This window comes from Pediculus humanus, genomic scaffold, assembly GCF_000006295.1.
Source record: "Pediculus humanus corporis 1103172108067 genomic scaffold, whole genome shotgun sequence".
Taxonomy (NCBI): Eukaryota; Metazoa; Arthropoda; class Insecta; order Psocodea; family Pediculidae; genus Pediculus; species Pediculus humanus.
Genome location: NW_002987639.1, coordinates 127,658 through 151,351, shown reverse-complemented (window position 1 = coordinate 151,351; position 23,694 = coordinate 127,658). Strand labels below are relative to the sequence as shown.

The following is a 23,694-nucleotide window of genomic DNA, read 5'->3' as shown; positions in this document are numbered from 1 at the left end:
GTGCTTGAAAAATTATTGAGATGTGATATCGATTATTTTATATTTTTTAACTGTAATTTTTGCAAAATTTTAATATTTCAACCTCATTGTAAGAATTCATTCGAGGAATGTCATGATAATGACTGCTGGTTAATCCCCAAAACATCCCTTAAATTATCAAAATCTTTGAAAAGTTTGATTTCATGAATTTGCAATTTCGATTTAGAAAGCTTATGAGGTGATTAAACGAAAAGAAACACACTCTATTATGTGAAAAATTTCAATCGAATTAACTAGTCACATAAAACATCATTTATTGTCGACAAATATTATTATTTTGGTAGAAATTTTAATAATTATTTATTGTTTTAAATTGAAATTTAAATTGTTTGAGAAAAAGGAAGATTAATGATAGGTAGTTGGTGAACCTTTAACATGTCGAGTCTCTCTCTCTCTTATCTATTTTTAAATGGAGAAAATTTTGTATGATGTATCAAAAATAAATTTTGTGTTTTGTAACAACATTCGATACTAAATAAATTATTATTATGTCATTAGTCAAATGCATCAGAATTGAATGTTGTCGAAAAACTAAAACTAAAACTAAACTCTTTATGTTTAAAATGACAAAATTGCAACGAGGATGTTATGTCACATCATTGTCGCAATGTACACTTCAAATTATTTAGGTTCCTTCGATTAACTGTTTAAATCATTTATTTATTTATTTATCCCCCTGCCCCCACCCTCCCATGAATGTTTAACTTTTGACTGTAAATAATTATCAGGTTGCTTCTGCTGTTTATTTATTTATTTAAGGAAAAAGAAAAGGATTTTTTTTCCACAAAGAGAGAATTTATTTATTTATTTCTGCAATAGTTTTTTGTGTCGTCATTGCGAGTTATTTACATAAACATAAGAAACTTGTAGGGACTTAAAAAACTTGTTTATTATTATTATTATTATTATTATTAAAGCTCGATTATTGTTATTAGAGAGAGAGAGAGAGAGAGAGAGAGAGAAATGCGTCAGTGCGTAATACTTGTTACCAGTTATTTCTTGGAACGGATCATGATGATGACGATTTATATGATCTTGAAAAAGTTCAGTGAATGTTTTTTTTTTTTTTTTTTTTTATTTGTTTCTCGTTTCGCAATTTATTAATATTATCATCATTATCATTCATTTCATTGCGTTTTTGTTGGTTTTCTCTGTTTGGAAAAAAAAAAAAAAAAAAAAAAATCACTTAGGAAATGAATGAATGAATGAAAAACGAAATGGAACGAAAAAAAAAAATTTTTTTTTTTTCATTTTTCGTCGGGACAATAAACCAAAAAGAAAAATAATAATAATAATAATTATTACCCATTGTTTGCCGAGAATAATTTATATTATTATTATTATTATTATTATTTATTTACTTATTTTTTATGAGCCAAAAAAAAAAAAAAATGATCCTGGCAAAAATTGTATTAAAAAAAAAATTTAATTAAATTATTTTGCAGGAAGCATTAAAGAATTAATTAGGGACAAAAAGTCTGGGGATTTTAATTATTATTATTATCATCATTATTATTATTTAAATTGACCGTGTAAATAAATTAAAATATTTTATAACCGGAAAGTTAGTTTTAATAAATAAATAAATAAATAATAAAGAACAATGCGGAATAATAAAAAAAAATGGCGGCGAAAGAGCTTTGAAAAACCGTGAGAGAATAGCACGATGATGATGATGATGATGATGATGATGAAGTTAACAGGGTTAAAAGGTCAAAGTAATGTTTTGTCTAATTTTCGTTTGAACTTTTATCACGAACTTGATGATAAAAAAAAAAAAAAAAAAATTCACAAGGAGGCCATAAAAAATTTTTGGCGAAGAAATGAATCAGTCAGTTCCGCCACATGTCCTTCTCTATTTTGTTTTGCCAAAAAGATTTTCCATCTTTTCGTTTTTTTTTTTTTTTTGGTCGGGGGAGGGGGAGGGTGGGGGGTTAGGGACAGGTAAACGACGTGTAAAGCCAACTGCGCGTTTTTTGGCATATTTTATTATTATTATTATCATTATTGTTTTTTTTTTCACGCTGTGAAAGTCTGCAGGGAAAAAAAACACAAAAACTTTTTTTTTTTGCGTTTTCCTTATTTTATTTTATTTTGGCACACGTTAAATTTTGTTGTTGTTGTTATTATTATTATTATTATTTATAAATTCAAGGCAGTTCTTGTTTGTTTGTTTGTTTGTGTTCTATGCAAACTATAAAAAAAAAAAAAAAAAAAAAAAAAAAACAAATCGATTTAAGTGCGAATATACTGACGATATGTACTCGTCGTCGTCGTTGTTGTTTTTGTTGTTCTTGCTAAAAAAAAAAAAAAAATTATCAATCGTATAAAAAAAAAAAATGGCAGTTATTATCGAGTCGTTGACCCTGAAATATTTATTTACATCATATATATGTATACGCGCATTTAAATTAATTTAGGAAAAAGGAACACTTAATAAATTTTATTATTATTATTATTTATTTATTTGTTTGTTTGTCTGTTTGTTTTATGAAATTAACGGACAAAGTCAAATTTAAAAAAAAAATAATAATAATTATCGAAATTCCGTGAATGTGCTCTCCTCTCTCTCTCTGTGTGTGTGTGTGTACGTAAATAATTTTTTGGTTTCCTACTGGAGAAAAAAAAAATTTTCCTGGACTTTGAAATTATTGCATCCGGAATTACTACTTACCGGTACTCGTGACTATGACCTTTGACGCACGCACTTTTTTTTTTTTTTTTTTTTTTTTATTTACGTACTTTTTTTGTTTTCATCGGGGAGATGATGACGAGAGTTATTATCATCATTATTATTATTATTATTATTATTATTATTATTATTATTATTACTTGTCAAATGTGTTTGACGTAATTGCAAAAGTGCATTCTAAGTTCACAAATGAAATAAATGAAACGTCACACGATTTAAAAATTACGTAATCGACGATCAATTTATTATTATTATTATTATTATTATTATTATTGAATAATGTGTCGTCAGTTGGAAATCAACCTTTGTTTAAAAGTAAAAGGAAAAGAAACAAAGGAAAGAAAAAATAATAATAATAATAATAAAAATTTGGTTTTTTAAATTATATTGTCCAGATTCGAAAATGTTTTTGTTTGGAATCTGTTTTGTTTTGGTCTTTCTCTCTCTCTCTCTTTCGAAAATTTTTTCTTCTAGTCCTTGGTGACTATCGATTAAATAATGAAGAAAATGTTTTTTTCTCTCTCTCTCTCTCTCTTTCGTCCTTTTATTTCGATTGAGTAAATATTAAAAAAAAAAAAAAGAAAAAGGAAAATACATTTCGCATAAGAACGAATACTCATTTCCAAACGAACGATTTTCCTAATTTTTTTTTTTTTTTCTTTTCCCGGGACTTGTTGAAAAAAAATTTTCTAGAATTTTCTAGAATTTTTTCTAGAGCGTTGGAAAAAAAAAAAATTGTTTGGCAAAAAAATGATGAAAGTGAAAATTACGTTTTGGTAATAAGTCGATTACTAGTAGGTACAAACGTTTGCATAATAATTTCACTCTCTCTCTCTCTCTCTCTCTCTATCTATCTATCTGTCTCTCTTTGTAAAACGCCTTAAGGAATTATTTAGCAGATTTGAATACTTTTTTTTTTTTCTATCTTATTCGATACCGAAAAGTTTTTGCGTAACGGTCCTGTTTAAAAAAAAAAAAATAATACAAACAAATTTGTTTTAAATCGTTGTGTGGTTGTTGTTTGTTGTTGTTGTTGATACGTCTTTCATTTTTTTTTTTTTTTATCGAAAAACTCGGCCTGAAAATTCGATAGCGAATCGGAAGGGGGGGGGAGGGCATTTACTTTAAAATTGTTTCAAGGCTATTAAATAATATAAATACGCAAACCGAATGGGGCACACATTTCAAAAAAAAAAAAAGCGTGGTCAGGGTCGACCATAAATCCATAAGGAATGGAATACGAAAAGTAGTAGTAGTAGTAGTGGTAGTGGTAGTGGTTGTTGTTGTTGTTGTTGTTGTGGTAAAAAAAACTTAATTCAAAAACTAATTGTTTTTCTTTTTCTCTTTCACTTTAGGTTTAAATGAATTTTTCCATCGATAGATGATTGATTGAAGAACGTTCAATTTGGAAAAAAAGAAAAAATTTTTTTAAACGATAATACTAATAATAATAATAAGAAGAAGAAAAAAGGAAGAAAGACGAAAAAAGAAAGAAAAAAAAAAAAAAAACCTTTTTTTTATTAGAAAGGAAGGATGAATAGCATGAATTACATTGGAAAATTCATAAGCAATTTTCGTGATTTTTACAATGAGATCAACGCAGCCACATTGACTGGAGCCATTGACGTCGTCGTCGTCGAACAACCAGACGGATCCTTTACTTGTTCTCCATTTCACGTTAGATTTGGAAAACTCGGAGTTCTTCGATCTCGCGAAAAAATTGTAAGTTTGTATTTTTTTTTTTTATATCATTTAAGAAAACGATAGATCGATGGATCGATCCATCGATCGATCGAACGATCTATCGATCTATCCGATAGTCTTTGGAGAAAGTTTTTTTTTTTTTTTTTTGTTAAACTCTTTTTATTTTTAAATTCGGTTAAGGTTATTTCCAGGTCCTTTTGTTTGTTTTGTTATTATTATTATCATCGGCGATTATTTTAACGCGAAATAATAATAATAATAAGTATTGGAATTCTTTTACGGTGAATGAAATAAAATTTATCGTGCGAAGGTTACAAGGGGAGGGGAGAGAAAAAAGTCATCGATGAAAATATTATTATTGAGGGCGACGAGATTTCGAGAAAATAATAAAAAAATTTTTTTTTCTTTATTCTTTCCGGTTAAACGAGATTTTAATGCGATCATTAATTTTTTTGTCGATTTCCTTTTTCGTTTCCGGTCATTCTCACCATCTCTCTCTCTCTCTCTCTCTCTCTCTCTCTCTCTCTCTCTCTCTTTCTGTCTTTTTCTCTTCGAAAACGATGCGTAAGTTATTGAATGACGTCCATCCACGTATTGGATAGAATGGGAAAAATTTTTATCGGGGAAAATAAAAATTTTCCACTTCGTTTCCGTTATTATCATCATCATCATCATTATTATTATTATTATTATTATTATTAATTTTTTTTTCGGTTTCGGTTGTGATCGATTCGTAATTTTTATTTATCTCTCTCTCTCTCTCTCTCTCTCTCTCTCACGCTTATAAGAAAATTTGGTGACTTTTTTATTAAAAAAAAAAAATTTTTCTTTTCTTTTTTCTCTCTGCCCCTCAGCCCGCTGCCCCCTGCCCCCCCACACACTGTAAATTTACACTAATTGTAATTTTGTTTTGTTTATTTTGATGTTTTTTCACGAACGTGATTTCGAGTGACGGAAAATATCATCACGACATGTTTTTTTTTTGTGAAAGCATTAATGTCCCCTTAAAAAGTTTTTAATTACGACCGACCGAAAAACGTATTATTAGGTACCTTAAATAATAATAATAATAATAATGATAATGATAATAATTTTTCGTGACAACTTTTTCGGAGATACGAGCGAGAAATTTTTTTTTGTTGTTTTTTTTTTTTGCATCGTCATTTGTTTTGTTTTTGTTTTTGTTTTTGTTCTCGGGATTTTCCAAAGACGTAGAAATACGATGTGCGTGTGAGTGTGAGTGTGTGCCCCGGGGCGTGAAAGACAAAAAACATTTAAAAAAATAATGATAATAATAAAAATTTGTTGTTGTTGTTGTTTTTTTAAAAAATTTGTTTTAAATGCGATGTTCGAATTGTTGTTTGTTGTTGTTGTTTTTGATCTTTGATACGCAATTAATGGTTTGACGTATATACGAAAAAAAAAAAAAAATTGTTTTGATTAAATTATTCAAATGTTTTTTATGTCGTTTGCGAGTTTTCAAAAGGAAAAGTTGAGGAGGAAAATGAGGAAAAGAAAAAAAACCGAATTCTTGACACGTGCACACACACACACACACACACACACACACACACACACATCCACACGTGAAATAATAAAATGCATTGCATTGGATGGTTGTTGTTGTTATCGGTCAAACTTGTTTTTCTTTGCGGTTTTTGTTTTTCCTTCCTTCCTTTCTCCCCACGTCGCCCTCTATCCCCCCGCGTATGGATCGATGAAATTTTAACGTGATAAAAATAAGTTAAATTAAAAAAGGAGCCACGTATTGATTTTTTCCTTACGACACTTAAAAAAAAAAAAAAAAAAAAAAAGTTTTATTATCGTGAATCACGGACATTTTTACGACTTGGCTGTTGAAAGACAATTTCGAATTTTTTTTTTTGGCCACGATTTTGTTTTTGTTTTTGTTTGTTAGAGTTTTCAGTCATTAGAAGAAGAAAAAATAATGATTATCGATTATTATTATTATTATTTTTAATTTTTTTTTTTTTTTTTTTTTTTCAGGTCGATATAGAAATCAATGGAGAACCTTTGAATATTCACATGAAATTGGGAGATTCCGGTGAAGCTTTTTTCGTCGAAGAAGTTTATCCGAACGAGGAAGGAGATGAAGAAGTGATTCCACCTCATTTGGCTTGCTCTCCCATTCCTTCACACGACCAAATCGAGTCTTGGATGATAGGTAAGAAAGAAAGAAAGGAAGTAAGTGGAGGGAGGCGAGGGGGAAGAAGAAGAACAATATGCGTATATTTTTGGCAGTGGTGCTCGAGAAGAAGAAGAAGCAAGAAGAAGGGAAAAACGTTGGGAAATTTTTTTTTTTCTTTCTTGCTCGGCATTGAAATGTCAAGATCAAGTTTATTTTTTTTTAACATTTTCTTCTTCTTCTTCTTCTTCCCAAATAACGCCTTTGAGTCGTTTTCATAAAAATAATTTCGAATTATTATTATTATTATATTTTAGCGAGAGATGCGGAAAAAGCACAGTACGGGATTCAATGGAAAAACAACGGCGGAAATGACGAAATCATAACGAAAAACGATAAAAATAATAATAACAGTTCGAATAAAATAAGCGTGAATACCGTGACAACGTCGGCGAAAGTTTTCGTGGCGGAAACAATCGCCGATCAAGATAAAGTGAGAAAAATCAGTATTGCGGCCGCGGATTTCATAACGATCGAAAATCAAGAAAATAAAGAGAAAAAAAATAACGTCGCAATTTGCGATTCTCAAACGTCTGCCGGTGAGTTTGTCCCCCTTGCGAAAAACCCCGAAAGTATCCCCCCAAAACCTCTCCCCCCCCAAAAACAAAAAAGGAAAAACTCGTGTTTAAAATTTTGTAAACTCAATTGATTTGGAATTTTTTGGAATGCAGATGAAAAAGATGGCGGCGGAGGGGTTGGCGAAGAGAAAAAATCATCGGAAGAAAACAAAGAAAATACGGAAAACAATTTGAGTTCGAATTCTTCGTCGGCTTCGCTAAATCAATCTCAATTTTCCACCGGGGAAAAACAACAAAATGGAAAACGTAAAAGGCGAAAGAAATCGCATTTTAAAAAGAAGAGCAGCATTTCCGGTAACAATTCGAATATTAGTAGTAATAATAATAATAATAATAACAATAATAGTATTAGTGGCGGGAGTACAAATGGTGGTAACGCGGATAATAAAAAAGTTCAACCGCTCGTCGTCGACGATGACGACGAGGACGACGACGACGACAACAGAGAATATCCGGCCATGTTTTCAATGTGTGACGTCGTATCCAAAGATATGTCGAAGGTATAGGAACACTCGATCGATTTTCTTTTCTCTCTCTCTCTCTCTCTCGCCTTTTTTATTTAATCGATCGATCGTTTCATTTTTTCAGAGATCCAGAGATGCTCAAGTTTGCATTTCAACGGAAACGGTTCAAGATGGAAAGAATTCTTCTTCTAATTTCACCGTTAACATAAAAAGTTGTTCGAACGATTCGTTGAACGACCTCGCCAAGATACCCCTGAACAGCGAACACGATTTTCACTTTTTCAGCGATACCGAATTGACACCGGGTTGCAGGTGAGTTTGCATATCCATATCGGTGGTGGTGGTGCTCAATATGTTTTAGTTAACACACATAAACACAGTCACGTGACTAACATGTCGTGATGACGTAGCGAAAAAATAAATAAATTAAACATGTGTAAATATATGTATATATTAATATAGTGTAAAAGGTAGAAAGAAAGAAAGAAAGAAAGAAAGAAAGAAAACATTGCTTTGATTGCACAAAACATAACGAAAAAAAAAAAAAAAAACTGTATAAAATTATCATTATTATTATTATTATTATTATTATTATTAATATTGTTTTTACACGTTTTCACAACATTTGAAAAAAAAAAAATAAATAAATATTTTATTTACCGTTCCATGCAGCATATTAGAGGAAGGTCTTAGAAGTGCTTTGGTAGTGTCACCCGAGTCGTTACAAGACCCGATACCGTTGCTTGTGTACGATTATGTTTATGTTTATGTTTATGTTTTTTTTTTTTAAAGGCTTAATGGCGTTCGGTGTCTTTGTTTATTTATTTATTTATTTATTTATCATCTTTGCATGCAGAGAAAGAAAGGAAATCACAGAAAACATTATTATTATTATTATTTGTTTATTAGTTTTTTTTTTACAAAAAAAAAAAAAAAAATGTATTGTTGTATGTTTTCATCATCATCATTATTATTTATTTATTAATTAATTTCGCCGGAAATGCACGGAAAATTTTTAATATCGTTGCTAATTATTATTATTATTACACGTAGAGGGAATATGTTATTTATTTATTCGTTGGGAATTGTAAAAAAAAAAAGGTGGATTTGATTTTCAGTCCGGAATCGAGACCGTGTTCGCCCATAGTATCAGACACGGAAATAGAACAGAGAAGACACGAAGAGGAAAGCGTGTCGGATGCGTCGGTCGTGTCGCAATCGTGGAAATGGGGAGAACTTCCGAGTCCTCTGCCAAGATCTCAACAAGTATCGTCGACGAAAATGAAAGCCCCGTTGGAACCGACGGATCAAGAGGCTGTGAAAAAACAACAGCAAGAGGAAGCTCAAAAATCAATGCTCAGCGGAATGTTTTCGTTTATGAAAAAGACGAAACATTTGAGACAGGATCAAACGGAGGGAATATATTTGTCGGAACTTAATTCCGAAGAGTTGGATCCGGAAGTTGCTGCTTTATACTTTCCACATTCTTATAGGGGAGAAACCAAATCTGGTGAGGATGTCTTTGGATTAGGGAGGAAGCATCAAGTGCGCCAGCAGGGAGCCATTCGGTAAAAGTCTAATTAATTTGTTTTTACTTTTCCAAAGGTCACAACGAAGAGGATGCCGAAAGTGGTAACGGACCCTCTATTCCTCATTCCCCCAACAGTCAGTCTCCTCACACGATAGGAAGCGGAAACGATTTGACAAATTTGTCTTTGTGGTAAGTTGAATTGGTTTTTCTTTTTTCAATTTATGGTTTTGCGGTTAGTTTTTAGAAGTAATTTTATGTTTTCTTTTTTTTTCTTGTATAAATTTTAGTAGGGCGGAAGTATCAATATCACTTTGCGGAAATTTAGAAACGGGTTTATCCGACGAATTATTCAATCAATTTATAGTATCATACGATGATTTCGTTAATAATCCGATGGTAATAGAAAATCCGGATTTGGTCGTGCGAATCGATGGAAAATATTACAATTGGAGAACTGCTTGCCCCCTAATAATGTCTTTGGCCCTTTATAAGAAACCGTTACCACAGGTAATGGAAATGAAGATGCGAGAGTAGTAGTAAAAGTTTCCGCCACTTTTTTTTTTTTAACTTTTAATTTTTTTTTTTTTTTTTCAGCCTGTGATAGAATTATTGTCGAATGAATTTATGCCGCCTCAGCAGAATAAAAAAGACAAAGTCGAAGTGGCGGAAAACACGAGGAGTTATTCTTGGTTCAACTGGAGAAGATTCAGCGAATCGAAAAATAAAAAAGTTCAAGATTTAAAGACTGTCGACGAAGTTTTCGCAATGTGAGTGTCGCGTAAAAAAAAAAAAAATTATGCGGAATCGTTTCGACGAAACCCCTCCCCCGCCTCCTCCCCGCTCCCGCCCCCCGAAAAAAAATATTGTATTGTGTGATTTGTGTGTGTTTACAGGAAAGAAGAAAACACTTACGCGGCGGAACCCGAAATGGCCATTCCCGCGATTGATGAAAAAGATGGAAAAGATGACAAGGAGGATGAAAAGGAAGAAGAGAAAGATGAGAAAAACGAAAAGGAAGAAGAGAAAGATGAGAAAAACGAAAAGGAAGAAGAGAAAGATGGAAAATACGAAAAGGAAGAAAAAGAAGAAGGATACGCGGGATCGAATTCGAGCGAAGATTCCGACGGTGGTCAAACGAAAACGGGTACGAAAGTTTCTATGGAAAGGAGGTATTATCAATCTAGGGATAAATGTCGGAAAACTCTCAGACTGTCATCGGAACAAATAGTACGTAAAAAAAAAAAAAAAAAAAGAAAAAGAAACAAAGAAAAAGCGACAAATTGAAATGATTTTCCTTTTCTTCAGGCTAGTCTAAATTTAAAAGATGGAGCCAACGAAGTAGTTTTTAGCGTGACGACTGCATATCAAGGTACGAGCAGGTGCAAGTGTCACATATACAAATGGAAACACGACGATAGGATAGTCATATCCGACATTGACGGAACCATAACAAAGTAATTATTACTCGCTCTTTTCCTTGATTTCGTTAAACGTCCGGAAAATTCGTCTTATGATTTTCTTTTAATAATAATTTTCCAGGTCGGATGTTCTCGGACACATATTGCCCATCGTCGGAAAAGACTGGGCTCAAAGCGGAGTTGCTCAATTGTTTACCAAAATAAAAAACAACGGGTATAAATTGTTATATTTGTCTGCGAGAGCCATTGGGCAAGCGAGAGTCACTAGGGATTACCTCAAATCCATCAAACAGGGGGATTTGTCACTACCGGAAGGACCCTTGCTGTTGAATCCGACTAGTCTAATAAGCGCTTTTCACAGGTGAGTTGAGAGATTTTGTTGGATTCCTCTTCCTGTTCCTGCTACGGCATGAATTCCTAATCCTTTTGTTTTGTTGTTTATCTTAAAGGGAAGTCATCGAGAAAAAACCAGAAGAATTTAAAATATCTTGTTTGAGAGATATCGCCGCATTGTTTCCGCCGGATGTGAAACCGTTTTACGCAGGATACGGAAATAGAGTCAACGTAAGGAAATCAAAAAAAAATTAATTTTTTGCGTGAGAGTTTGTTTGTTGGTGACACGACACGAGACATTTTTTTTTTTTTTGCATTTTCCAGGACGTTTGGGCGTACAGAGCCGTCGGGATTCCAATCGTGAGAATTTTCACAATTAATTACAAGGGAGAATTGAAACACGAACTCACGCAAACGTTTCAATCGTCGTAAGTTTTTATAATTTTTTTTGTTTATTTTAAAAAAAAAAAAAAAGGAAAAAAGGAAAAAAGGAAAGAAAACCGTTACACGTGCATCTCAAAAAATGGATTCGTTTGGATTTTATTTCTCGTTTTTTTTTTTTTTTTTGTTTTTGTTTCAGTTACGTTGATCAAAGTACGGTTATCGATGATTATTTCCCTCGTTTGGTCTCTTATTGAATTTAACGTTTTGTTTATTTTTTTACTCGCGTCCCCCCCTCCCCCACCCCCACACACGCCCCACCTCCTGCCCGCCCACATTTCGGTTGGCAACCCTCGCTTGAGTCGATTGAGTTAGGTTGAACGGAAATGAATTTGATTTTCACGAGAACGATTTTTGCCGCGGGAAAGACTTTTAATTTTCCCTACACTACCACCACCGCCCCCCCGCTCCGCCCCTCCCCCCGACCGTGACGACACACGAACAACAACAACATGTATATACGTTCAGGAGAGGGGTCCCGGAAAAGTTTTACTACAGACGACAAAATGATGACGTGGTAAGAAGATAAGTTCTTATGCCGTTTTTTGTTTTTTTTGATTTTGATTTTGACTTTTCCGAATAATAACTCTCTCTCTCTCTCTCTCTGCCTCTCTCTCTCACTCTCTCGCTCTCTCTCACTCTACTCAAATATATAAAATTTTTACTTACATATGGCTAACCGTTGTTCGTATAACGTTTTGTTTTGTTTTTCTGTTCAATAACCGGCTTTTTTTTTTTTATATATATTTGCCATGATGACGACTACTGAAATTATTATTATTATTATTTTACTTTGATTTTTTGCTTTTTTTGCGTGCGAGAAAGATAATAATAATAATAATAATAATAATAATAAAAGGGTGGAAAAAAATCTCAACGGTTTTGAAAAAATTTCAATTTTAAAAAAATTTTTTTTAATCCTTAAAAGACGTGGGCTTCACTATTGAAAAACACGGGCTTTCCTATGCACCTAACAATAATTATGAATTTTTAAAAAAAAAAATACGTGCGCGTTCATTCATTCACCTTCTTCGTCGTCGTCGCCGCAGATTAAAAAGCGCGGGAAATTTTTCGCAAATGGCGGAAACCGTTTGGATATTTTTTTTGTTTCTCGTCGTTTCGAAAATTTAAAAATAATAATAATGATAATGATAATATTAACAACGGATGATTATTAAAATAAAAAGATGGCCGTCGGTGATTTAATTTAATTAATTTTTCTTCAAGGTACATGAACATGTGTCATTTGGTTGACGAAATGTTTCCGCCCCCACCGGAAGAACTCCCGGAAGATTTCAGTAATTTTATATTTTGGCGGGATCCTATACCGGAATTGGACGTGACGTCATTTTCGATACCCAGCGAAAATAAAAACAATGGAAAATCGAAAAAATTTTAACCGGGTGATGATTGGGAAGAAAGAAGGAGGAAAAGAGGAAAAAGGAAACGAATAGGAAGAAGAGAAAGAGGGAAAGGAAGAGGAAAAGGAAAATAAGGACGAAGCAGACGACAAAATCGATGAATTGAAATCGTAACTTGCTTTTTTTGTTTGTTTTTTTTTTTTTTTTTTTTTTTTTTTACCGTTCGAACATGAGAAAATTTCGTGTTTAAGGACAACCGGATGTGGTAAAATACAAAAACCGGAAATGAATTTAAAAAAAAAAAAATTTTAATTAATTTTCCCGCGCAAAAAATGAAAAATTAAAATGGACGACAGAGAGAGAGAGAGATGAAAAGATTCATTTCAAATAGCGTTACAATTTTATTATTATTATTATTATTTTATTTATTTATAAAATCTTAAAAAAGGAGGAGAAGAGGAGGAGAAGAAGAAGAAGAAGAAGAAGAAGAAAAATAGAAAAATTTTTTTTTTTTATAATAAACGAATTCGTACTTTAGTTATGTAGATGATTATTAGTTTGTTTGTTTGTTTGTTAGTTATTATTATTATTAAGTTAGAAAATGTTTTTTTTATTTTTGTTACCGTTCGATTACTGATAAGACACGTTAATGATGATGATGATGATGATGATAATAAAAAATGAATTAAAACGATCGATTTATTGATTTTTATGTACATAGAAAAAAAAAAATTATGAGAATGGGAGAAAGGAAAGGAAAAAATAAAATCGTTTGCTTCTTATTCATTATAAAATCTATAGTAATGGACGTGATACTATTGATGATGATGATAATAATAATGATGATGATGATGATGATGATTAAATAAAGCCAAGGGGAAGTTATTCCAGAGAGTATAAAGTTCTCGTATAGTAACAAAGAAAATTTAAAAAAAAATAAAATAGTCATAAATAATGCTTGAAAATATTATTATTATTATTATTTGAAAATTTAAAACAATAATATTTCGACGCTGTTTGTCGTTTGTCGTTTGTAGTAATTAAAAAAAAATAAATAAAAACAAAATTTTTATGTAGAAAATTATGCTTATGAGAAAACAAAAAAAAAACAAATAACTTCGATTGCTTTTTATTAGTCAAACAAAAAATCATTATTATTATTATTATTATTATTATTATCATTATTATTATTAATAACTCTCGCTATTTTTAGAATAATAAGAAGGGGAAAAGAAAAAAAAAAAAAAAACCTTTTATGTGATTTATATTATTATTATTACGTCGCGTGATGAATATGTCAAATACTCGAAAGCTAATTTTTTTCTTTCCCCCCTTTCCTTCCCTTCCCTCCCCCTAATTTTATCGTCGATTATTTAATTACATTCTCCCTCCTCTCCCTCGAAACGTTTGTTTGTTTGTAAAAAATGTTTGCGTTACCCAATCGAATTAATAGATCTCAATATAATTATTATTTTTATTATTATTATAATTTACGATGTGAAAAATTATTATTATTATTATTATTACCCACGCAATTGTATTCCCCTCCCCTTCCTTCCCCCTTAAGTTTTTATATAATGATAATAATAATTATCGCGTTTATTTTTTTATTATTGATGTTAATTAAATGTTTGTATTGTGTTGTGACATGTTTAAAAAATAAATAAATAAAACATAAAGTTATTTAAAAAAAATTTATTATCATTATTATTATTATTATTATTATATGGAATATATATATATTTATTTATTCCACGTTTTACATATATATTATTATTATTATTACTGGATAACTGGAGTGAAGTTGTACATGGAGAAGTTGTCCAGATATATAAAATTGACGGTTGGAATTTTTAAATTCCATTGTGAAATTATTATTATTATTATTATTTATTATTATTAATATTTTCTTCTTTTTAATATTTCAGGTCTCCAATTGATCGGATTAGTTTCTTCGGTCTGAAATTTACCAACATAAAAAAAAAAAAAAAAAGAATTAGTTTTCAAAAAAAAAAAAAAATTGAAAAAAAATAAATTAAAATTTAATTATAATTACAGCAGTTTCATCTTCTTTGTATATTTTAATCGTTTTATCAGCTTCCGCCGTTATCAATCTAGTGCCACTTTTATCAAAATTCATGGCGAATATTCCAGCTTCGCTATCCATGGAACCGGGTTGAACGAGTGCTTGCAACCTTTGAAAATTGTAACCCGTTCTCCAGTCCCAAAAATGAAGAGTACCATTATCTCCGCCGGACACTAAAACTCCATCTTGATTCACGGCTAAACAATTGACTATGGCGTTGTGACCGGAAAGATTTTGTATGAATTTACCATCTGGACATTTCCACTGTTTTATATTGTCTGGAGATGCTGATGCAAACATGTACCTGGAAAAAAAAGAACAATGGAAGTGAGGTGGGGGAAACTAAATATATATAAACACTAAATGATTTTAACTTACAGGAGAGGATGAAAAACTAACGATCTAACACTTTTCTTATGATTTGTTAATGTCACTCTCGATTTTCCAGCTGCCAAATCCCAGAGTCTAATCGTACAATCATGACTCCCCGTTATGATCTGCGGTTCTGCAGCTTGACAAATGACACTGGCTACAGTGTTCGAATGACCTGTCAGAGTGTGAACATTGGCTTTTGTTCTCATGTCCCACACTCGAGCTGTTGAATCTCTACCTGCCGTTGTGAGAACGTCAATTTGTGGATGTAATGCTAATGAATACACTGCACTTAAATGTCCATGGTAATGCCTTATCACTTTGTTATATTCTAAATCCCAGCACTTAACTTGTCTGTCTTCACCACAGCTAAACAAGTATGGATGACGAGCACTAACTTCTAAACCTCTAACAGTACTTATGTGTCCTGTTAATGAAACTTTTAATTTTCCAGAAGCAAGGTCCCATATTTTTATAACTCTATCTCCCGATCCTGTGGCTATCCATTCATTTCCAGGTTCGACAGCAATACATCTGACCCAACCAAGATGTCCCGATAGAACTCTGTACAATTTCCAAGGTGGGTGCCATTTTGGTTTGGGCATGGTTGGCGGTTTTCTCGGAGTGAGCATTTGAGTTGTTGTGTTTGTAGTGATCAAAGCTCCCGCAGCTGGTGCAGCAGGAACAAGAGGTAAATTTTCATTGTTCAATGGTACATTATTTTCTGCTCCATTTTCATTAACTGAAATTTCTTCCTCATTGGTAAGTGGATTTGATTTTTTAACGATATTGTTTTTAGAATTTTTCATTCTTTCAAAAACCCCAGAATAACAGTCTCTTGCTTTTACTGCTTTCTTGAGTTTTTCTCTAAAATAACATTAAAAGAAATAAATAATAATAAATAATTTATTTAAAAAATAAAAACAGAATAAAAATTTTTAAACAAAATTTCTCTCACGCTTTTTCATCGACCGCAGGAAGGAGTCCTTGATTTGACAAAAACATATCATGTGTTCTTTTTAAAGAACGAAAAACTAGAGTATGAACTGAATGTCTTTGAATATCCTATAATAAATAAAAAACTTTATTAAAAATAAAAATAAAACACCGATTTCAAAATATTTACTGTTTTTTAGGTTAAAGCATTTATTTTAAAATTATCTATTTATGCGTATATTGCGTTTCAGAATAAATAAACAAATTATACTGCTTATTTCATTATTTAAATAAATGTTTATCATTATTTAATTAAATAAATGATTAATTGTTATTATAAAAAAAAAAATTAATAAATTAAATTTCAAACTTACGTCCCCCATTTTTATTGTAAACAATTGTAGCAAGATGGCGGACGAATTTCAACCAAAATGGCGGACAAACGTTACTTGAACTGCAGCAAAAATATCTCATTTGGCGGTTAGAAATGAAGGAAGACATTATAAGTGATTTTTAAGTTTTAATAACGTCGTTTTATTTGACGAGAAATTAAAAAATAACAAAATAAAAGGTAAAAAGGTAAAATAAACTTCAGTATTTACTTATTTCAACTTATTTATCTTAAATTGTTTCAAACGGAGTTTAAATTCGGTTTCGTTTTTATGGACGTGTTGTTAAGATGTGTAAATTTTTAATTGAAAAAAAAAAGTGTAAAAAATGAAAAAATAATGTCGTATATTGCATAATTACTACAGGATACATATATTACATTACAGAGGTAAGTTAAGTTTTTGTTTTTTTATAAAACATTCTAGAAAAAATTATAAGATTACAAAAATATATATTTATATAAGTGTGCATGAATACGAATTCGTTACGTATTATCGATTACAATATTAAAATTTTTAAATTATCGTAAAAAAATATAAATATAAAATCTTTCGTATTTATGATTGTAAACTTTGGTAACTTATACGATTAATGAAAACATTTTACTTAAAAAAAAAAAGAAAAAAAGACCACTGCGGCATTGTAAGATTCATTTAAATATCACAGATAGGGAAGACGAATTTTTATGACTATGTTAAAATTTATTAAATAGGGGATAATGTTTTTTGTTCGTGTAATGTTACTTCCGGATGCCAAACATCTACTATTAGCACTAATCTCAGACTTGTTCCGTTATGCCAAACCTCGTGTTCGAAACTATCATCGAAAACAATAATTTTTCCCTCTTCCCATGTCCTGAAACATTCGAAGAAAAAACATGAGTTTAACATACAACTCCAAAACCTTTCTTTTTTTAAATACCTCGTTTCTTCGGCGACTCTTATGTATGTATTTTTTGGTACGACTAAACCCAAATGACTCCTCAGCCGACAATTGGTGGGTCCACAATGAGGCCAAACGTGAGTATTTGGATGCATGACGCTGAATTTGATCTGTCCTCTTGTGCAACTTGATGCTGGCTTGAAAGAACTGACTAGAGAACATGTTATGGGTGCTCTTTTACAACTAGCTTGTTGCCTTCCTACACACAAACCATCCAAATAATTACATCAAACCTTTTTCCAAGTGACCTGCTAAAACTCTTCTTTTTGTTTTTACCTCTTATGAAAAGATCTAATTGTCGCCAATCACCGACGTCGGTTAATTTTTCAGATTCTACTTTAAATAAATTATTTCCTTTTAAATTAAGAAGGTCGAGTCCCTCTTTTCGAATTTCTTTCCAATTCTTTTCAAGCTTCCTACACAAACATAAAAAAAAAAAATTTTTTTGAGATTCCACAATAAAAAAGTAAACCCATCATCATCATTATCATTTTCTTTTCTCACTTGAAAAATTCTCTATAAGTCGTTTCTTCAATCGTCCACCACGGTTGGCTTTTCAGTCTTTTTATGTTGTATAAACTCCTTTGGTACCTGTTTAAAAATAAACCTTCTTGAACTCCTATGTCGTACCATTTGATGGCTTCGTTAGCTCGTCCCAACCTTAAACAAACCTTAAATAAACAAAATTTTCACACACACATACAATTTTCCTTTTTATAAATTGATCATTAACCTGTTCAATGCATCTCCCAGATGGAAAAAAAACATTCCATCAATGACGCCATCTTCTCGCGTTTGTATTCCTTTCATTAACAATTGGGAACCTTCTTCTAAATTATTATCCGTCGTTTTCAATATGAAACCGTAATGAACGAGAGCAAATCCGTCTGTAGGCCAACGTTTTAATGTTTCTTTTAAAACTTTTCTTGCGGGTTCGATATTGTTTAACATTAGGTAACTCACGGCAAGTGCGTTCCTGTATTTGGGATTGTTTGGAAACCTCGCAATCAATGCTTTGTGAACTTCTATCGCGAGCACAAGGTGTCCTTGTTAAAAAACAAACAAAACTTATCGTTAAAAACAATCTTTTTCCAATAATAATAATAAGAAAACCAACAAATCCATACCACCGAATCTCATTCTTGCTATGCAAACCTCTGCCAATTTCTTATAAGTGTCATCATCAAGTTTCGAACCGTGGTTTAACAAAACATTCTTGTAGGCTACGATTCCTTGTTTTAAATATGCGTTACTCTTTTGTTTTTCTGCCATGTGATCCAATGCTTTAGCTCGTCCCACCAGTGCTTTTATCAGGTTTGGCTTTTCCATTAGGATTTTCTCGTACGTTCGAAGAGCTTCTTGAGGATTCTTTTTACAAAGGGTAAAGGTTGTTAGTGCAAAAACAAAAAAAAAAAAAAACCAAATGAAAATTAAATTTTTATCAAAAAACCTTTTAGTTAATGTTAATTTACAATCATAAATTTTCATGCCATTTTCTTTTTTGTAATCTTTTTTTAAATGTATATTATGATTAATTTTGTTTTGTTAACATTAAAATATCACAATCATTTTGATACATGTGTGTAGTAGTACATGTAGTATATTATTATTATGATTTTATACAATCAATCAATCAATTAAAAACAGGTGGGGGGCGGGGCGGGAGAAAGGGGAACGGGGAGGGGGAAAAGAAAAATCAAAACAAAAATAAAACTCACTCAAGTAGGAAATCTAAACAAACAAAAAATTCTAAAACTAACAATTGACTAATAATAAATAAGAAAAAAAAAAAAAAACTATTCAAATCTAAAATATTGTTAAATTTTTTTTTTTTTTTTTAAATGAGAGGGAAAAACAACAACAACAACAACAACAATAACAACACAAGATTAATCATTAAAATAAAATTAGAAAAAAAAAAAGCAAAGGAAACTAAAAAAATTTTTTTTTTTTTTTAAATGGAAATATCTAATCAAAGCCCTGAAAGAGAAGATTTTCATATGATAATAGGTTAATATTTATTTGTGATAAGAAAAATGTATGAAAATTTTCTTTTAGAAATATCTTTTCTCTTTCTCTCTCTCTCTCTCTCACTCTCTCTTTACTAATTGTTATTATTATTATTATTTGTTTGTTTAAGAAATGAAAAAAATTCTCACGTTTTGAAATTGCTCTTCGGCATATTTGAAATCTTTTCTAAATGACCATTCTTCTTCTTCTTCTTCTTCACCTGGTCCTCCTTCTGGTCCTCCACCTCCTTCTTCTTCTTCTTCACCTGGTCCTCCTCCTCCTCTCTCTTCTTCATCACGATCGAAAGTATTCGAATATTCGTCTGGTTTTACTTCTTCGTCATGATCTTCACCTGATAATGAATAAAAAGATTTTTCGTAATCCTTTTCTTTTTTTTCTCCTTTTTAAATTTTATTTCTGGTACCTTCGATCGAATCATTTTCAAACTCGTTATTTTCGTTTAAATTTTCTTCGGCCGATAGACCCCCACCCCTTTTATTCGTTCTCGGTGGCGGAATAGGTGGTGATGATGATGATGATGACGATTCCGTCGTCAAATCTTTAAATGATAATAAATAAGTTTACATTTACGTTTATGGGAAAAATATTATGATGATGTATGGAAATGCGCGATGAGAATGTTTTGCTTTTTATAGAATTCTAAAAATACAAACCTTACGAAAGTTTAATGAGAAAAAAAAATGATAATAATAATAATAATACAAACATTTGTTGGGTGGTTCTAATGTGATCCTGTTGTTTTTTTCCAAATAATTATCATTATCTTCTTCTTCGTCTTCGACATCTTCATCCTCGTCGTAATCGTACTCATCGTAATCATTATCATTATCCTCATATTTATATTTATTATTATTATTATTATTATATTGTTCGTCATTATCGCTATAATTTTCTTCTTCCTCTTCCTCTAAGTTTTCATCATCATCCACTTCTTCTTCTTCTTCTCCTAAATCTTCACTTACTTCTTCTTCTTCTAAATCTTCACTTAATTCTTCCTCTTCCTCTTCTTCTTCTCCCAAATCTTCACTCATTTCTTCTTCTTCTTCTTCTTCGCGGTGACGTTCGTAAATATTTGTCTTATTACCGTAATTTTCCTTCAGATCAACTTTATCACTTTTCATATAATCATAAATTTTTTTCCCCATTTCTTTTTCGAATTCATTCATTTCTCTGTCGGTTTTAATTCCTGTTAAATCATCATCATCATCATCGTTTTTTTTCAAGGAGGTTTCAAATGGGTTTACACAAAAACTGTAATTAATCGTTGATTCTTCTTCTTCTTCTTCATCTTCTTCTTCTCCTTCATCTTCAATATTATTCTCTTGGTTTAATAATACGTCTTGTGGTATTAAAGTTTGTTTTCTTGATATGACAGGAGGTTCCGAATTTGCGATTTTCGATTCCTCATAATCACCTGATGTCGATTCTGAACAATAAATATTTAATAATAATTAACAATTGAAATATTAAATTAACAGTTGTTTAAAATAAGGCAAATTAAAAGCGAAAAAAATTCGTAGCTTTTCGTAACAATGAGTCCTTTGTATATTGTTCAGTTTTTTTATGTTTTGTTCAGATCATGATTACATGAAAGCGATTTTTTTCTATGTGAATATAAGTTAGCTTGCAAATGGTATTGACTCAAGCTAGCTGACACTACGTGCTTATTAATTACATATATATTATTATTAGAAAAATTCAAAAAACATCCAAAACATAAAAATGTTACCCCTCGTTTTCCATTTCTGAACAAGCACCAAATGTGCAACGATGATCAAAGCAATTCCTACACCCACTTTAACAGCCACTACAAAAGAAGATACAAAAATATCTGTCAGCCGAGTGTCAATTTTAACCATTTACAAGTTTAAATTTTTACTAAAATTTAAATTTAATCTGTTCTAACCTCTTCTAGATTCTGAATTTTCTATTTCTTTATTATCATTATTATTTTCATTATTTTCATCGATATCATCATCATGTGAAATTTCTTTATTATTATTATATAAAACTTCATCATTTTCTGCATCAGTATTTTCTTCGCTGTCCTCTATTTCATCATATCCCAAATTATAATTGAAATTGATGAAATTATTAAAATTAAAATTTTGTTTTTCTGTTTCAATGTTGTCTTCGATAAGTTTTCCTTCATTCGAATCCTCATCACTTCCGACAGAATCATCATCTGTTGTGCTTTCATTTATGATCTGAGATTTTAATGATTTATCATTTATGTTATTTTCCACTTCATTGCCTTTTTCAATAACCTCCTCACTTTTAGTATTTATTGTTTTTTTTATATTATCATCATCAATTTTGATAGATTTATCAGTATCTTCATCATCAGAAATGTTCTCGCTGTCTTCGATATCTTCATCATCAGAAATATTTTCACTGTTTTCGATTTGTTTAGCATCAGAAATGTTCTCACTATCATCGATATCTTCAGCATCAGAGACATTCTCACCATCCTCGACATCTTCATCATCAGAAATATTCTCACCATCCTCGACATCTTCTAAATCATTACCATGTGGTTGATTCTGTTCGGCAGTAGTTTTATGAAGAACATTAATATTGTTCTTATAAGTTTTCAAAATTTTATTTTTTTCCAAATTTTTCCTCACATTTTCAAAATATTCATCATTAAAAGAAAAAATTTCTCTAGGTTTCACATCATTTCGTTTCTTTTTTCCTTGAAATTTATACTTGAATTTATTCTTTTTAAAATCATCATCATCATCATCATCATCATCATAAACCTTATTACCCCCATAATTATTATTATCATCATCATCATCATCATCCTCATCTTAGAAATTTAAGAAACAAAATAAAATTAAAATAACGAGTATGAAAATGAATGTAAATGAAACATTATAAAGTTGATAAACGACAAAAAAAAAAAACAAAAAAATTTAATACCATCTTGTAAAGTTGAAGTTTCATCGCTTTCTTTTCTTTCTTCTGATGCAAATTTTTCTTCTGAACCTGATAAAAAAAATACAAAAAAGGTTTTAATGTTAAAAAGTTTTCCAAAATATGAAAATCTTTCTCTAGTGTATAATCAAACCTTGATCTTGGATTTTATCATTTTCAGAGTCACGAACTCCATCATCATCATCATCATCATCATATGAACTCGAATTTGGAACATTATCATCATCTTCATCTCCATCTTCATGACTTTCGCCAAATTCATAATTATTTACTTCAGGTTCATGAGATTCGTCTTTATGATCATCGACTGTTTCATCTAACCAACCGGTAAAATATTCAGCAAATCTAGATTCTTCTATTGAAGGTAAGTCGACTAACACAAAAAAAAAATATTAATAATAATAATAATAATAATAATAAGACAAAATTAAAATTCTCAATTTATATTACCATCAGTTGAACCCTGAGAATGAATATAAATTAATCCGACAGCTCCGACTAATAAACCGAAAAAGCAGAAAAAAATTATTTTAACACAACTATTACCACCGACTCCGACATCATTTTGTACATGTATTCTTTCTCCTTGATCATTAGAAAAGGAATTTTTTTTATTATGGCCATCAGATTTAAATTTGTTCCCTGAATCTCCATCACTTCCCATTCCATAATCATCATCTAAAAATTAATAACGGATATTTTTGTCATATCTAGAATCCATTTTATTTTTCCTTACACAATAATGATAATTTCCTATACTGCTATGATATAACACCCACATAATTTATATTTGAACTTTTTCTTTCTTTTATTATAAAAAAAAAAAAAAAGGTATATAAATTTATAAATTGTTGTTTGAAATTCTTAAAACTAACAAAATATTACAATAAAATTTATTAAAAATGAAATATTTTGTGGAAAAAAAGGTTACAGTTAATAAAATAAAATGATTTAAGATGAAAAAAAAGGGAAAAAAGTAAAAGGGAAAAATAATTTTTAAATTTAAAAAAAAAAAGGGGGGGGGGGGAAATTAATTATATTTTGTAACATTTAAAATGAACTTTTTTTTTAATTCAACCTTTAAATTCCCCTTTTTTTTTCCTTTTTTTTTTTTTTTTTTTCAATTGAATATCCCCCGACATTTTTTTTTTTTTTTTTTTTTATTCTCCTCTTTTACTAAAAAATTTATTTTATTATAAAAAAAAAAAAATTTAAATATTAATATTTAAT

The 23,694-nt window shown here is 30.5% G+C and overlaps 3 protein-coding genes across 3 annotated transcripts; 1 reads left to right on the top strand and 2 right to left on the bottom strand.

The window, feature by feature from the left end:
* Window positions 1-4,264: 4,264 nt before the first annotated feature.
* On the top strand, window positions 4,265-12,805 carry Phum_PHUM407130 (uncharacterized protein; the record flags this gene model as incomplete). Its single annotated transcript, XM_002428831.1, has 15 exons — window positions 4,265-4,453; window positions 6,443-6,620; window positions 6,905-7,180; window positions 7,313-7,719; window positions 7,808-7,995; window positions 8,802-9,193; window positions 9,289-9,403; window positions 9,505-9,721; window positions 9,809-9,981; window positions 10,108-10,441; window positions 10,520-10,668; window positions 10,754-10,993; window positions 11,082-11,196; window positions 11,290-11,393; window positions 12,634-12,805. The coding sequence occupies 15 exons, from the start codon at window positions 4,265-4,267 to the stop codon at window positions 12,803-12,805; spliced, it is 3,249 nt and encodes a 1,082-aa protein (XP_002428876.1).
* A 1,861-nt stretch (window positions 12,806-14,666) lies between these two features.
* Window positions 14,667-16,544, bottom strand: Phum_PHUM407120 (Pleiotropic regulator, putative; the record flags this gene model as incomplete). Its single annotated transcript, XM_002428830.1, has 5 exons — window positions 14,667-14,726; window positions 14,824-15,157; window positions 15,232-16,092; window positions 16,184-16,290; window positions 16,536-16,544. The coding sequence occupies 5 exons, from the start codon at window positions 16,542-16,544 to the stop codon at window positions 14,667-14,669; spliced, it is 1,371 nt and encodes a 456-aa protein (XP_002428875.1).
* Window positions 16,545-17,255: 711 nt separating this feature from the next.
* On the bottom strand, window positions 17,256-23,128 carry Phum_PHUM407110 (aspartyl/asparaginyl beta-hydroxylase, putative; the record flags this gene model as incomplete). Its single annotated transcript, XM_002428829.1, has 14 exons — window positions 17,256-17,406; window positions 17,473-17,692; window positions 17,770-17,909; window positions 17,998-18,153; window positions 18,227-18,539; window positions 18,621-18,861; window positions 19,653-19,855; window positions 19,928-20,062; window positions 20,231-20,950; window positions 21,254-21,331; window positions 21,431-22,219; window positions 22,450-22,515; window positions 22,598-22,837; window positions 22,915-23,128. The coding sequence occupies 14 exons, from the start codon at window positions 23,126-23,128 to the stop codon at window positions 17,256-17,258; spliced, it is 3,666 nt and encodes a 1,221-aa protein (XP_002428874.1).
* Window positions 23,129-23,694: the final 566 nt, after the last annotated feature.